The sequence below is a fragment of the Triturus cristatus genome, chromosome 4_2 (genome assembly GCF_964204655.1).
Source record: "Triturus cristatus chromosome 4_2, aTriCri1.1, whole genome shotgun sequence".
Classification (NCBI taxonomy): domain Eukaryota; kingdom Metazoa; phylum Chordata; class Amphibia; order Caudata; family Salamandridae; genus Triturus; species Triturus cristatus.
Genome location: NC_140586.1, coordinates 306245130 through 306260843, shown reverse-complemented (window position 1 = coordinate 306260843; position 15714 = coordinate 306245130). Strand labels below are relative to the sequence as shown.

At 43.1% G+C, this 15714-nt stretch overlaps 1 protein-coding gene across 1 annotated transcript in view; it reads left to right on the top strand.

Annotated features, from left to right (window-relative positions):
• Positions 1–15714, top strand: part of LOC146833757 (uncharacterized) — a 99942-nt gene that overhangs the window by 32795 nt on the left and 51433 nt on the right. The window contains exons 3-5 of the mRNA XM_085600084.1: positions 5977–6201; positions 7235–7462; positions 10923–11008. Coding sequence (XP_085456210.1) covers positions 5977–6201; positions 7235–7462; positions 10923–11008 — 539 coding nt within the window. The remainder of the gene's footprint in view (positions 1–5976; positions 6202–7234; positions 7463–10922; positions 11009–15714) is intronic.

Genomic DNA, 15714 nt, shown 5'->3' with positions numbered 1-15714 from the left:
TATTCCTATTCTAAGATCCGTTTGGGTGTCTCTGCTTTACAGTTTCAAGACTGAGATGTGTCTTTTGTTAGTTGTGTATTTGTCTGTCTACTTGGCAATCCCCAGTAGAGAGGCGTGTGTACACCTGTGAGTGAGCATGGGTCTCTGTGGAGCTGGGTGAAGGTACAAGAGCAAAGCTGAGTGAAGTGAGGGGAGGGGAAGTGCAGTGACCGATCTAGGTTAACTAGGCCCAGCACTAATTGCTTTATCAACCTTCCTGCTTCCTCAAATTTGCTTAAAAATGCACCGTTTGTCCACTCTTTTAAAAAAAAAATTGTTGGGTAGGGGAGCACCCCCAAACCACCCGTAGGTTGTTCGAGCTCGCTTGCCTCAGTGCAGCACAACAATAATGTTACACCTCACATCTTTCAAATGTCACCAGCCGCCACTGAGTTTAGTTGCATGCAAACGCCTATATACGGCATAATAACATTTGAGTTCGCTTTATCCCGTTTTAATAATCAAAATGTCTATATTTCATTTTGCAATATTATAAATGGAATTACTGAATGCATTTCATTTTATTTGCATCAGAGGACTGATATAGTATTAGACATTGGGATTTAGCAACTTTATACAGCCTTCAATATGGTGCCTGTGAGAGAGGAGTTATTGTCCTATGTTGATTTTTACTTTCGCTTGCATCATGTGACTTTATGTTGATGATTTTAAATGCCGTTGTTTGGCGCGAAACATAGTAACATTGGAGAAAGGCAGTAGCCGAAACGCGTCATGTTAACTGTTGGCTGTATGAATTAAAATATCAGAAAAAAGATAAAGATCCCTGTGAGTACTTTTCCAAAACTTTATTGGGAGAAGGAGTGAGCGTGCATAGTGTACGCGGTTGCACCTCCGCGTCATAGCACCCGTCCGAGAGTGCGTTGGTCTAAGGTGCAGTGGAGCAAGATATATATTATTTTAAAGGACCCCCTAAAACCTCCAAATTACCCTTTGTATCCCAATAACTATACACCCCCAAAATTCTAAAATTACCCTTACCCCCCAATACCCATACCCCCTAAACCCTTAAATTACCCTGGGCACCCAAAAACCCAAACCCACCCTGACCCCTAAAATTACCCTGGGCACCCCAAAAACCAAACAAACCCTGAACCCTAAAATTACCCTGGTCACCCCAAAACTCAAGCCCACCCTAAAATTACCCCTGAACTCCAAAACCACCCTAAACTCTAAAATTACCCAGGGCACCCCAAAACCCATTCCCCCTGAACCCTAAAAATATCCCTGCACCCAAAAACCCCAAACCACCCTAAACACTAAAATTACCCTGGGCACCCTAAAACCCAATCTCACCCTGAACCCTAAAAATACCCCTACACCCCAAAACCTAAACAAACCCCGAACCCTGAAAGTACCCTGGGCACCCCAAACCCACCCTGAACCCTAAAATTACCCTGTGCATTCCAAAACCCAAACCCACCCTGAACCCTAAAATTACCCTGGGCATCCCAAAACCCAAACAAACCCTGAACCCTAAAATTACCCTGGTCACCCCAAAACCACCCTGAACCCTAAAAATACCCCCAGCACTCCAAAACCCAAACCCACCCTAAAATTTCCCTGGGCACCCCAAAACCCAAACTCACCCTGAACCCTAAAAATACATCTACACCCTAAAACCCAAACCTACCCTGATCCCTAAAATTACCCTGGGCACCCCAAAGCACAAACCCACCTTGAACCCTAAAATAACCCCAGACACCCCAAAACCCAAACAAACCCTGAACCCTAAAACTACCCTGGTCACCGCAAAACCCAACTCACCCTGAACCCTAAAATTACTCCTGCACCCCAAACCCACCCTGAACCCTAAAATTACCCTGGGCACCCCAAAACCCAAACTCACCTTGAACCCTAAAAATACCCCTACACCCCCAAACCCACCCTCATCTCTAAAATTACCCTGGATACCCCAAAACCTGAACAAACCCTGAACCCTAAAATTACCCTGGGCACCCCAAAACCAAAAACCCCGAACCGCAAAAATATCCCTGCGCCCCAACACCCAAACCCACCCTGATTCCTAAAATTATCCTGGGCACCCCTAAACACAAACAAACCCTGAACCCTAAAAGTAACTTTCGCACCCCAAAACCTATTCCCCGACACCCCAAAACCCACCCTAAACCATATACTTACCTTATATTTACATGTAAAATACATATGCCTTTACCATTCATGCCTTTACAACGAAATTTGTTGTAAAAGCATGCATGGTGCATGGTATATGCATTGTAATGGCATTGCGGAGTAATGATAGTTGCGTTGTGTAGGAATGCGGGGTAATGGTATTAGTTTAACATTTTAACATTTTTCGTTGTAATGGCTGTTTACCAACCAAAGCCTAGATCTGTACAATTTTAAGCATTGAATTAACTGGATCTTGTGGCAGTTGAAAAGGAACATAAAAGCATGGTGAATGGTCCGGTTAGGAAAACAGTGAAGACTGGATGAAAGGTAGAAGGCAAATGCAAAAGAAAGTATGGAGGGAAGACACAATAGAAGGAGTAGGAATGTTTCCTGTGATTGTTAAGGAGACAGACAAAAAGAAAATAATAAATAATGATGGAAATTAAATTTAAAAAAGAGAAACTGGAAGAAGAGAGAATTGCATTCAAGGGGTTCAGACGAGGAGGGCAGGTTTCTAAATGACATGTTGAATTCAAGACCACCTCCGTGTAATTATGTACAAGGGGCCATATTATCAAGGAACGGCGATAACATTATCGCCGCTTTAGCGGCAGGAAACTGCCGCTAAAGCGGCGATAATGGGCTGAATAATATGCCCTTGTGAATTCCCATAGAAGCCCAGGTTCACACCAGAACCTGGGCTTCTATGGGAATAAATTGGGAGTAAATTGTGACAATTTTAAAAGTCATGCGGATTGATTTGAATACATTGTTTGAGATTATTATTGATAAAGACTTGTGGTTGGAGCCCAAGGCAGCTCTAAATTGGCCCGATGAAGAACCAGCAAGGGTTCAGCCCCACAATGGTCCATCCCCTACTGTGATGGATAATATAAATTAATGATTGAGCATTTGAAGACTAAAGTGCAGCAGAAAGAAAGAAATTGGTTGAAAATTATGAGAGCGACTCAAGAAACTAAAGAATCGGAGCATGCATATTATGAGAGACTAACACAGATGTACAGCGGAATTGATGACATCGCAAAATAAGGTGTTAGTGGATTTGTTTCAGTTTTTGTGTTGAGTTTGCCTCTAGAGATTTGTTCCCATATTCAGGAGAGTGTGATTTGTTAGCAAGCAAAATCTTTCAATGAGAATTTGAAGTATGCCAAATACTGCAGCGACTGTTTTGACGAGAAGTGGAGAAAGATTGAGGAGAAGCTAATGGTTGCTCAGATGAAGTATGTTCAGGAGATTTGGCTGGAAATTAGGTTCTCAGTTGTCAGGCTCTGGTTTTGAATCTGGTTTTGTTTCAGGTGTGAAATCGGGTATGCAGGGAGTTGGTGTGGAGAGTAATGCTTTCCAATTATTACAAGCTGGGAATAGTTTTTCTCAGGGCAGAGGAAGAGGTTTTGTCAACGGCTCAAGTGTGCCTACTGCAAACCCTAATAAATAGAAAAAGACAACACAGTGTCATTTCTGTAGGAAGATTAGTCATTGAAAGCAACAGGGTAGCTCTAACCCAGACAGAGTGCAGAATGAGTCACAACTGGTTCCACAAATGCAATAGAACATGAATCAATTGGAACAGAATGGGTTAGCAGTTCCAGCCCAACTGGCCTCTGTACAGAGTATGCAGAATCAAAGGCAGTTCAATAGAAATTTGCCATGAGCCCTAATGATGAATTATAATATGCAGAATTTTCAACAGAATCCTAGTTTTCAACAAAATCTTTAAGTGATGAGTAATAGTTTTCCAGGAATTGCATTGACAATCAGGAGGATATTCATAATAAAATGTTGGCGCACGGTGTTATACCATAATTAGTAACGACGCAGGGATGTGTCGTATTTACATAAATACAGCGCACCTATGTATTTGCCCTTTAAAAGCTGCCTACTGCCAGCGCCGGCACCCTTTCCCCATGTTGCAAGGGTGCCTGTGCTGCAGGGGCGATTGTTTATGTGACGGAAGGTGTCCCTTCCTGCACATAAACAATCTTGAAAGGCTATTCGCTGTTTCTATGTGTGCTGCAGAAAGAAGCACACATAGAAAGAGCAAAATACGGAGAGAAATGAATAATTTCTCCTCGTTTCGTCATCTTAAGGCCACGTGTTACCTGGCTTTAGTTTTTGGTGCGGCCCCATCCTTGTAAATTTGGGACAGCGTAAAAAAGCAATGTGTGTTGCTGCGGAACCTAATTCTAAAGCCGTTATCTTCATTAAATTCAAGTAAACAGCAGACACTTCATAAAAAAAAAAAGGTCTTCGAATGGTCTAGATAGGGGCCATCCTTAGGTTCTTAAGCCTGTCAGAGGAAGGCGACATTCCTTTTAATGGTATTGGTCATTCTCCCCTCCAAAATGATTTTATAAGTACGAACCTCCCTTTCTTTAAGCCTTGAAAACAAGACACCTTCAAACTATGATTGCATCTTTTTCAAGGCTATTCGGCTCTTGTGTTCAGCTAAAATCATGTAGATGGAATTTATAAGAAATACTGTACCTTGGAGAAAACAGCTTGTCTCTCTGTCTTTGCAATTCCTTTTGTCATTGTTTTCCTTTCTCCTTTTAATTGTCTTCTTTTCTCCTTAATTTCTCACTTTCTCTTTCTTTTTTGTTAGGTCTCTTTGAGGTTCTTGTTCCTTTTCTTCAGCCTACTTTTATACTTTTATACATGATGCACTGCTCTCTCTAATGCAATGATCTCCACGATGAAGATATAGGTTTAGGATCACAGTGAGGAAATAAACATACATACAATTGTAAATCTGTGTCAAGCAACTAGTTTAGTTTATCTGTGCGTAGAAACCACCAGATGCTGTACAATGGCAACATGAGCGTGCTTTCACAGTCACAACAACCACTGACAATGCCATAAAATGTACACATATAAAACTAAGATATTAATGCACCCTGTAGATCACAGCTGTGCAAGTTGTAATATGTTGACGATGGGTGAAGGACAGAAATTCCTCTATTGTTCCTGAATACCAGTACTGAAGCTGGAAAAACGGAAGTGAATAGCTTCTTATGTTAATATAGGCTAACTTTGACCTCAGAGTTCTCTAACGTGTTTTGGAGTCAACTGTAATATAGCTTTATTGCCTGCTGCCAAGGGTTATACCCATTGTTAAAGGCCTGAGCCGCAGGCGAGGGTCTATAATGAAGAAAAGGGCCATTAACAATCAGTATAGCCAGAGGCAGAGGGCTATTAGACCATTTGAACATTTTACCCACTGGGGGTATAATGTTCTAAATTTAAAAGCGAGACACAGAAAAATAAAGGTTGGAACGTTGACGCAAAAGACTTTTATCACCCATTATTAGCCCTCAGCCACATCATTGTCTTTAATGGAGCTCCCAACAGTCCAATGTTCTAATATAGCCGTATGGATGCTGCTGAGGGCTATACTGGTTGTTAAAGGCCCTGAACCTGTGGCGAGGGCCTTTAACGAAGGTGAGGGCCTTTAACAACCGATATAGCCTGGGGTAGAAGGGCTATAAGGCTATTCAAACACTCCACCTAATAAGGGTAGAATATTCTAAATTAAAAAGAGCGAAACAGAAAGGCACACATTGGAATGTTGGAGCAGAAGGCGTATACTAGCCATTATAAGCCCTGAGCCACTTCATTGTCTTCAATGAAGCTCACAGCACTCCTTTGTTTTAATGCATATTGAACATGAACATCGCACACTTCACGACTTTCATATCACCATGCTGCAACGAAGGGCTGAGCAGGATATGCTTCTCTAATTTCAGCTACAAGTTTCTTCTTTTTCAGTCATGCCTACAGAAGCTCTTTCTTCGGTGCCATCTCCTAAAGGAGCCACCACTGCTGGACAGACTGAAGGGAATGATGCCGAAACCCTTACAGAAACTGCCCCTGCAGCTTCCAGTGATGGAGGAGAGGTGACCGCTGAACCTATCACCACAGAAGAACCTCTGGGAGACGTCAGCTGGGCTTCCAGTGCCCCAGGGCCTACCAGCCGTCCTCAGGATCAGCAAGGTATTTTATTGAGGGCTCCACTATATCAGGCCTGGCTTGCCAGTGCAGCAGTCTGCATACCTGCTGTTTCACATTGTTTACATTATATAGAGGGTGCTTTGGCTCCACTCAGAGAAGTATTACTCTCTCACCTCATGCTATTGGCTGTTCAATGTATCATTTAGCCTTTCTGAAAATTCTTTATTTTCGACATATATTGTATACATAAAGCAATCCTTATTTTACTACTATTTTCCTAGCATTGGCGCTTCCAAAATGGCAGTCTTTACTATGATGAACAGCATGTGTGCTTGCAATATAGCCCGCTGCCGAGGGCTATACCAGTTGGTAAATGCCTTGAACTGAACCCATGGGGAGGGCCTAAAACAAAGGTAAGGATTATAAGTCTATTAGAACATTCCATCCACAGAGGGTAGAATGTTATAAATTAAAAAGGGAGAAACAGAAGACACACACTGGAATGTTGCAGCAGAAGGCTTATACCAGCCATTATAAGACCTGAGCCACTTTATTGTCCTCAAAGGAACCCTCAACACTCCAGTGATCATATATAGCCTTAGAGCCAGACGTAGAGGGCTCTACTGGCCATTAAAGGCTCGCTCCAGTGTTAAAGGCCCGAGACGAAAGCGCGGGCCTGTAACAAGGGAGCAGGTCTTTAATGGCCGGTATAGCCCGCCATGGAGGGCTCTTAGGCTATTAGAACATTACACCTGTAGAGGGCAGAATGTTCTAATTTATAAAACAAAGGCCTCACAGAGCCCAATTGGGTTGAAATCCCCTCGGGCTCCATGAGGCCTCTGTTCAAAGCCAGAGCTGTAAACAAACCTTAGAATGTTGATGTTCTGGGCTTCTACCAGCCATTAGAAGCCTGGAGCGCTCCATTGTCTTCAATGGAGCACTCAACATTCCAATGTTCTAATACATATTGAACATGCACATCGGACACTTAACGACTATCATATCACCATGCTGTAACGTAGAGCTGAGCAGGATATGCTTCTATAATTTCAGCTACAAGTTTCTTCTTTTTCAGCCATGCCTACAGAAGCTCTTTCTTCGGTGCCATCTCCTAAACGAGGAGTCACTGCTGCTGGACAAACTGAAGGGAATGATGCCAAAACCCTTACAGAAACTGCCCCTGCAGCTTCCAGTGATAGAGGAGAGGTGACTGCTGAACCTATCACCACAGAAGAACCTCTGGGAGACGTCAGCTGGGCTTCCAGTGCCCCAGGGCCTACCAGCCGTCCTCAGGATCAGCAAGGTAATCTATTGAGAGCTCCACTACATTAGGCCTGGCTTGACAGTGCAGCAGTCTGCATACCTATTGTTTCTAATTGTTTAAATTATATAGAGTGAGCTTTCGCTCCACCCAGAGACGTATTACTCTCTCACCTCATGCTATTGGCTGTTCGATGTACTATTTTACCTAACAGAAAATGCTTTAATTGAAATGCATGAGAGACTATTGTACACTCAATCATCACCACACTGTTTGTCACATTCAATTCTTTATTTCCGACATATATTTTATACATAAAATTATCCTTATTTTATTACTATTTCCTTCGCATTCTCACTTCCAAAATGGCAGTCTTTAATATAATAAACAACATGTGTGCATGCAATGACTGAAAAGAGCATCAGTGATTGATCTCATTTATATGTGTTGATATATTCGAGTCAAACCTATTGGCTTTGCCAGTGCTGTTTTTGTCTCAGAGAAGGTGGTCCTGAGTTATATAAATGGCAGCCCTTTTCAGTTGCGTGCATTCCTTCTCACTGGAATCGTCCATTTTTGTTAACCATCTCCATTCATGCACACCAAACCTTTATGCTTCCTATACATTTTCGCTCCACAATCCTCCATTCAGTGGTGTCTCTAATATTTAGGCTCATATTTGCAGTGAAAAGCAGTTGAACATACAAATGTATGCGTAAGGTGTGATGCCTTTTTTTTTTTTTTTTTTTTTTTTTTTTTTTAAAAACCTTTATTTCGATAGATGCACAATACACAGCGTCTGCCTACAACCCCCTCGGGGCCGGCCGCTATGACATTGGAGAACATAGAACAATAATGTCAGGATAAGAAAAGGTTTAATTTTATGGTTTTGTCGAGTACAACGTAGTGTACTTCGAACAGAGTCGAAGCTAATCACTGACCAGGAGAGACATCACCGTTCACGGAGCACCCAGAAGGAAGCGTTATATAGGAAGGCATTGGTAAGGAGACAGGTGGCCACCATCCAGGGACGAAGAGCATACACTATACCACAGAATGATAAAACACAATAAGCTCCTTACTAACACTGAACCCCGACCCCGAAGAAACAAAGAAACATAAAAGAAAAGGAAACCAAAGAGGAAGGGAGAAAGAAAGAGAGAGAGGGCCATAGAGACGAAGAAGACATAGAACACATCCCATCCCCCCACCCTGCATACCAGCGGAAGGCCATGGCCCACCCCCCCCCAATAGGCATGCCTGTCGCCCCAAATGAACCCCAAGTAGGAAAGAGAGTCCGGAGAGTGGGAAATAACCTCCCAGTCTCCGACTCCCAGAGAAGGCAGGAGGAGGAAATGTTACATACTCCCGGTCACCACAGCCCATTAAGCATCCCCCACCCTGAAAATCATCAGCACAACTGAAGAAGCAAGCAAAGCGGCAGGTGGGGAGACTCCATTTCAAATGTGCGAGCAAAGCAGATAATTAGCAGCCTCATCCTAGTCCCCGCCCGCCAATACGTACAGCAAACTAAAGAAAATCGCCCAGCCCCGGCCCGATCCTGAGCGGCCCCACAGATCCACCCCCGCGGTAAACAGTAGCAATTTACACACATGCGGCACAACCGATACATAAGCAAATATTCTAGTCCGGGTCATGCCAGGCGGTCAAGCAGGATCATCAAGGGAGGCAACATCAACCCTGGCCTGAACGCGGAGACCCCACCAAACATGGCCGCCGCTGGGAGTGTACCTCAGGCAGAACAAAGGAGCAAGATGGCCGCTCACGGCAAAGAAGACGCAGAGGGAGAAGAAGCGAGAGTTCCCAGTCATAGACCATCACCACATCGATAGTGACAAACACAGTTTTCCCCACCGAACGGCACACACTCCGGCGATGTTGAGGCAGACACGGCAACACCCGCAGAGGCAGAGTCTCAGCTTGTAAAGTGGAAGGGAGCTTTGTATCTGCAACTTGATCATTAGACAAACCCTCGACACTGTAACCAGGGAGAGGACGATCCATAGTACCCCCCTGTCGCCAATTTGTATCCGCCTCAAAGGGAATGAGAGGCATTGGGGGGTCAGACAACCGCAGTAGTTCCCTGGATGGCATAGCAGCATCGATCTTCCACTCCAGTTCTCGAGTGCGTTGGCACCATGTCGCCCGCAAGTCCCCCAGGGCTAGAAGGATATCACCATAGGTCAGGTCTGCTCCCTGCTGCAGCATGCCGACTGTATGTAAAGGCGCCACCGGGACACCCTCCAGCTCGACAGCAGGCAGTGAAGCCTGCGTCAGGGACATGGCGGCCTCCGCCTCTCCGGCGAAGCAGACCGGCGCCGACACCATTTCCGCCGCCAGCCCACCTCGGAGGGGTGAGGGCGACTCCATAGGACGGAGGAACAATAGTGAGGGCAAGAGGAGTTGCTGCTCGCTATACGGGGCTCACACGATGGGAGAGCCCTCGGCTGTGTTGCAATGCGGGTGGTGGGCGCTCTCAAACGGTCACCGCTCTGACCGCTGGTAGGAGGACAAAGGAAGATTCGCCAGCCCGGACCCAATCGTACAGGAATTCTCTCCGTCGCGAAGAAGGCTCCGCCAGGCCGCCCACTCCACGTCCGGTCACATTTCCCCCGGCGCCGGTCCAGCCCCAGGTCGTCTCACCGTACGTGATAAGCGGTGTCCGGCGGTGGTGGTCGGGCCAGAATGCGTGGGCAAAGTCCAAAGTCGGCAAACTCTATGAATCCTCGACCAAAAAAGCCGGCGGGAACATCGGAGGAATGCGGGAAGTATCAGCGCATTCGTGGTTACATTTGCTCGCGCCGTAGGCAGGATTAAAGATCAGGATGTCATGTAAACAGCAGACGGGCTGCGGAGCCGGGAGCTCAGACGTCCTGTCCCGTGATGCCTTTTTTATATCTTCTGTGACCTCCTGGCACTGAGCGCTAGTCAACAGTTATGTTGGTCTCCTAGAGACAGCAGGGCCCTCATTGTGCTCAGAGGCACCTCATCTCCCACCCACTTCACACATAAAACATACACATTGTGGAATAAAAACCATAATTTCTTGATTTGTTATATTTTGCTCTTGAAAAACCAACCATGAAGATCCTTTATCAGACTGTTCAAAGGCCTCATATGGTTAGCTTCCAATTTGTGCAGCACTCAACAGCACGAGCTTCTCGTTTGAAAAACAATTGGCCAGATGGGATTGACTCTCATTTTGTGAAGTTCTTGGCATTTTTTAAAGCACTGACCATAATAGCATTGGTTCCCTTTTATAAAGTCTAGGCCCTATTGACGAGAGTGGCCATTTTAGAACAGCTGACTTAATCAGCATTGACTCTCAGTTTATTGCACACTGCCCCCAATAGTTTTGACTCCCAGTTTGTGACAACATTATCAGCAGTTGCGCCCAGGACAAAAAATTCTCCTCTTGCCTCAAATGGCAGAAGTGTTATTGAGGTTGAGTTATACACATTGGTCTCTTTCTTCTCTTTAGGAACTGGGTACCTAGCTCTGAAAGTGGACTTTGTCTCCCTTGATATGAAGGATCAAGAATGGATGAAGAAGCAGCTGCTCCCTACGGTAAGAACATCAACATTAACCATTAAATTAAACAAGTAGTATGAGGGCTCACTCCCACCATCCTTCAGTGAAATGATTACCAAAGACATGGTCATTCACCCCAAGTACTCCCAAAGTTACTTAAATTCATTAACAATATTTCTGGTGGACCCATAATCTTCCTGCACATTCCACATCTTATGAATATCCTTCCCTGCCCCAGAAAACATTTCCTCAGCAATAGCTCTCCAGCGCTGCTAGGGAATGCAATGTGACTTAAGCCATGACTCCACCCTCCGCCGGATATGATGACATCAGGTGCACAAGGGTCAGTTCCTTGTAGTTTTTTCGCTCCCCATCAATGCGGGTGGAAGGACCCAAGACAGCAATAATGACAATAGCTGAACATAACGTTTGCATACTGTTGCATACTGTGGGATCCTATTATGCCAGTGACTAACTTGTTCGGGGAGGAGGGAGGACAGTTAAAAATCTGCGGGCAGATTATATATCCACCAGAAATAATAATTCTGCAGGTATGTAACTTTTCTTTTTAATGAGTACATCTTCCAACAGATTCCTTACCTTATGAACGAGTCGCCAAGTAATATCTTCCTGGGAGGTTGGATAGACACGTACCAATCAATCAAGGTATTCATGCAACACAGCCCTGACAAAGGCACTGCATGCCTCAACCATGAGGTAGTAATGGTGGGCAAAAGTATGCAGGTAGGAACATGTGACTGCCCACCAGATATCAACCACCGGAAACCCTCTGGTGGGAGCCATGAAAGCAGCCATGGCCCCAGTGAAACTAGCTCAAATGCCCTTTGAAAGGTCTTTCTTGGCCAAGGCCTAGCAGATCTTGATACTGAGAATGAACTAGTGAGTAATGGTGCATTTGGTCACCCTCTTGCGCTTTTTAACCACATTGAAGCCCACAAAGAGTTGATCATCTACTCTCTCCCATCAACAGCGATCAACGTAATAGAACAAGCCATGTCAGAGGCCAAGTGTACAGAGCTGCTTTGCTCCTCTTCTTTGGTAGAATAAGGAGGGAAGTAGGGTGGATAAGTAACAGTCAGACCTCCTTCAGGGGCTATTGGGCCACAAATGTGGGAGTTGGGATCATTTGACTCTGGTGTCATGGGATATGTAAGGCTCAGCAAAATGTGCCAAGTGTACCCACTCCACCTTTGACTCTCCTGGTTGGGAGGGCAAGCAGCCAAAGGGTTCGCAGGTGGAGAACGTGGAGTTAGAAGATCCAGCACTCAATATTTAAAGAGCAGACACAATAATTCACTGTCCAAACCAGTGCTTTTGTTTATAAAAATAGAATACTTTACTGCCATAGTAAAATTTAATACTACACACAGTAATGGGGGTTAAGTACAAGGGTTGATTATCCCATCTATGTGTTCTTGGGGTCCAACCACCTCCAATGTCTATTTGTGTTTCTTAAGGAACCTCAATCTCTGTGGTACATAGCATGAGTAGTAGGTCATTAGTTAAAATAGTCATAGGTGCAAGTTCACTATGCAGCCACCAGGTTAGCGGGCTTGTAGATTGGTTCATTTAATCTAGAGCCCCAAAAAAGTTCACACTAGCTATATTACTTCCCCACAGCAGGCTTAGCTTTACAGTTCAAGATGCAGTCAACTTTTTGACTACAGGGTCTGTGTTACCTGTTTGCAGGGGATGCAGCTCAGTGCTGTGGTGGCTGACATGCTTGTTGGGTTCATGCCAGCAGTGTTTTCAATAGCCCCATGGGACCAGGGACGGAAGCCTTGTCCCATGCTTGGGTCTCTTGAATGAACAGCCCAAGACTGGTTGGTGTCAGGTTTGTCTTCAGCAATGCTGCCTCGAGGCTCTGCATCAGTTTACCCACCACAGAAGGAACAATGACCTTCACAGGATACACTGCATGCTGGAAAGTGGAAGCATAAGTCCCTCTGGATCCAATGTGATGGTGCCGGGCAACACACTTTTGTTGGGTTTGTAGTTTTCTTCACAGAGTTTGCTACATGAACTGCTGATGTAGATCAGGTGATCGCTTCCATCCTGGTGATTCATCATCTTCTGGGTGCCACACTAGGAGCACAACTTATTTGCTATTTCTGGACTGTTAAATCACTTACAGGGCCAAGTACTCTCCTTCTCTCTATGAGAAGGAAGCCAGGCTTCTATACACTAATCTAACCCACAGTTTTTCAAACAAGCTGCTTTTACTTCAAGGGATGTCCCTGGGAGACCAGCTGCCATCAGCCTTGGTCTCGCAGAAGCTCTTCAAGTAATTTGTGGAGCACAGCGTTCCTTGGTCTATGTATCAACTTAGAGCAGGTCTGAATCCCAACTTTTTATTTGTTTTCCATTGTGTATCCACTATGTACTGTCTTGTAACAGGTTTGGGTAGTTCTCTTTCACATGTAATTTTCTGGCTATCGAGCAGTAACAACTTTTGTACAACATGATGGTTCTCACAATAGGTTGTGATGATGCTGGCTGCAAGCAGGAGTATCAGACACATGGGCTTAATGGAGTGTGGTGTCTCTGCACCTGGCTGTCTTCATCCTTCCAGAAGTAGCAATCGGGGACAGAGAAAACTTGCTGGCCTTACCTAGTAACTTCTTCACTTGTAACAACAAAATATGCTGACTCACCCCTTCCCCCTACCATCCACCACAGGTCAGTGCTCAAGAAGGCCTAATCAACAATTCACTTCTAAAAGTATCTGGGTCACCACTCCTACTATCTTGCAAAGCTCTATCCCATGCCCTATCTTGTGCAAGACACAATGTGAATCGCTGCACATTGGAAAGGTTGGGTTTAAAGGGATTGAGGCCTTCTGACTCTCACCAATCAAACAAATGTGTTCCAGTGCCTTGTATTAAAAGATTTTGTAGCAGGTCTCCTGGCAGATAATATTATGTCCACAATTTCATTAGACAGGCAAAAGGACTCGTTAGCACTGCTCACACTCCATGTGTGCAGCTAAAGCATCCGGGGATTGAGACAGAGGATCTAGTCATCCTGCCGAAACGGAGGATCCACTCAACAAGAGTGAGGAAAAGGTGGCTGAATGCCGAGTGCCAACAGGCCCTGCCTGCCCAATGTGCAGTAATCAGCTGTGTCCAATCCTCCTGCACCTTCCGCAGGACTTTCAACAGAAGCGGAATTGGTGGAAGTATGTACAGCAAACCCTGCAAACACCTGAATCTGAAGGGCATTTGGACAAACGATTGAGTTGTACTTATCTGGAGACAGAAATATCAGGAAAAAATATTGTTATACAAAAATATTGAGATGCAGAAATATCATTGTTAAGAATATTGTTTTTTCAGGGAAGTTATACTGTTGTTGTTTTCAATAGTATAGGTGTAAAAATATTGTTTGTTAGTGATTTTAATGTGTTTTAGTTCATATATTAATTTTATGTGTTACTGTTTGTGTAATTGTTGATTCATTTTTTTAAATATGGTTTGGAATTTTAAGTGATTATAGAAGTTTTAATTTAATTGCTAAAAGTAATTTATAGCGTTGTAGCAGGTTGTTGGGTTTATAGGAGGATAGGATGGGAAGTTAGTTAAATAGTAATTATGATTTAATTAATACTTTTAAAGTAAGTCTGATTGTGATATTAATTATGTATATTATGTAATACTAATTTATTTTACTTATATTGTAGGAGCGGGTTGCTATGTTGGTAGGGGTATAGGTTAGGAAGTTTATTAGCTAATAATCAACAATTAATTGTTAGTTTATTATTATTTAATTGATTATTAATTATGTACATTGTGTAATAATCAAATATGTTAGTTATATTTTAGGTGCAGGCTGTTATGTTTGTAGGGGTATAGGGTAGGAATTTCATTAAGTCATAGTCAATAAACAGTTCTTATTATTAACTATTGAATTGATTATTACCTGTGTATGTACATTATGTAATACTGATTTATTTTAGTTATGGTTTGCTAGGTCTGTAGGGGTATAGGATGGGAGGTTAATTAAGTAACAATACAAATTTGTTTTTTATTAATGAATAGTATATATTTAATTGATTAATAATTATGTAAATTGTGTAATAATTGTATATATTTTAGTTATAATTTAGGTGTTGACTGCTGGGTTTGTAGGGTGGGAAGTTAATTAAGTAATAATTAATTAACAATTGATTATAAATTGTTAATTCATTATGTCATTGATTATCAATTGTGTTATACTTATTTATTTTAGGTGTGAATTGCTAGGTTTGTAGGAATATAGGGTGACAAGTTAGGTAACGATCAAATGAGCATTCTTTTTTTAAATGAAGATTAATTATGACCTTGTTTATGAATTTTGTACATTGATTCAATGTATATATATATTTATATATATCATATATTATGTTAAGTAAAAAGTTTAGATTAGGAGTTTTTATATTTTGTTCTAAATGAATAGGGTTATTTAAATATGTAATGTATTTCAAGTGAAGTAGTTTACTGACTGTTGCACAGCCTGAAGTAGGAGTAGTAAATGTAACCCTTCCTCAGTCCAATACTTTCCCAACTGTTGCACATACTGCAGTGGGAATAGTAAATGTAACCCCTCCAGAGTCCTATATTTTGTCTATTGTTGCATAAACTGTAGTGGGAATAGTATATCGATTATTCCCAGACCCCAAGATATTTTCTAATATTGGTTAAATATATGTATTATTAATATTTTTTCACAATTTCAATTTTATA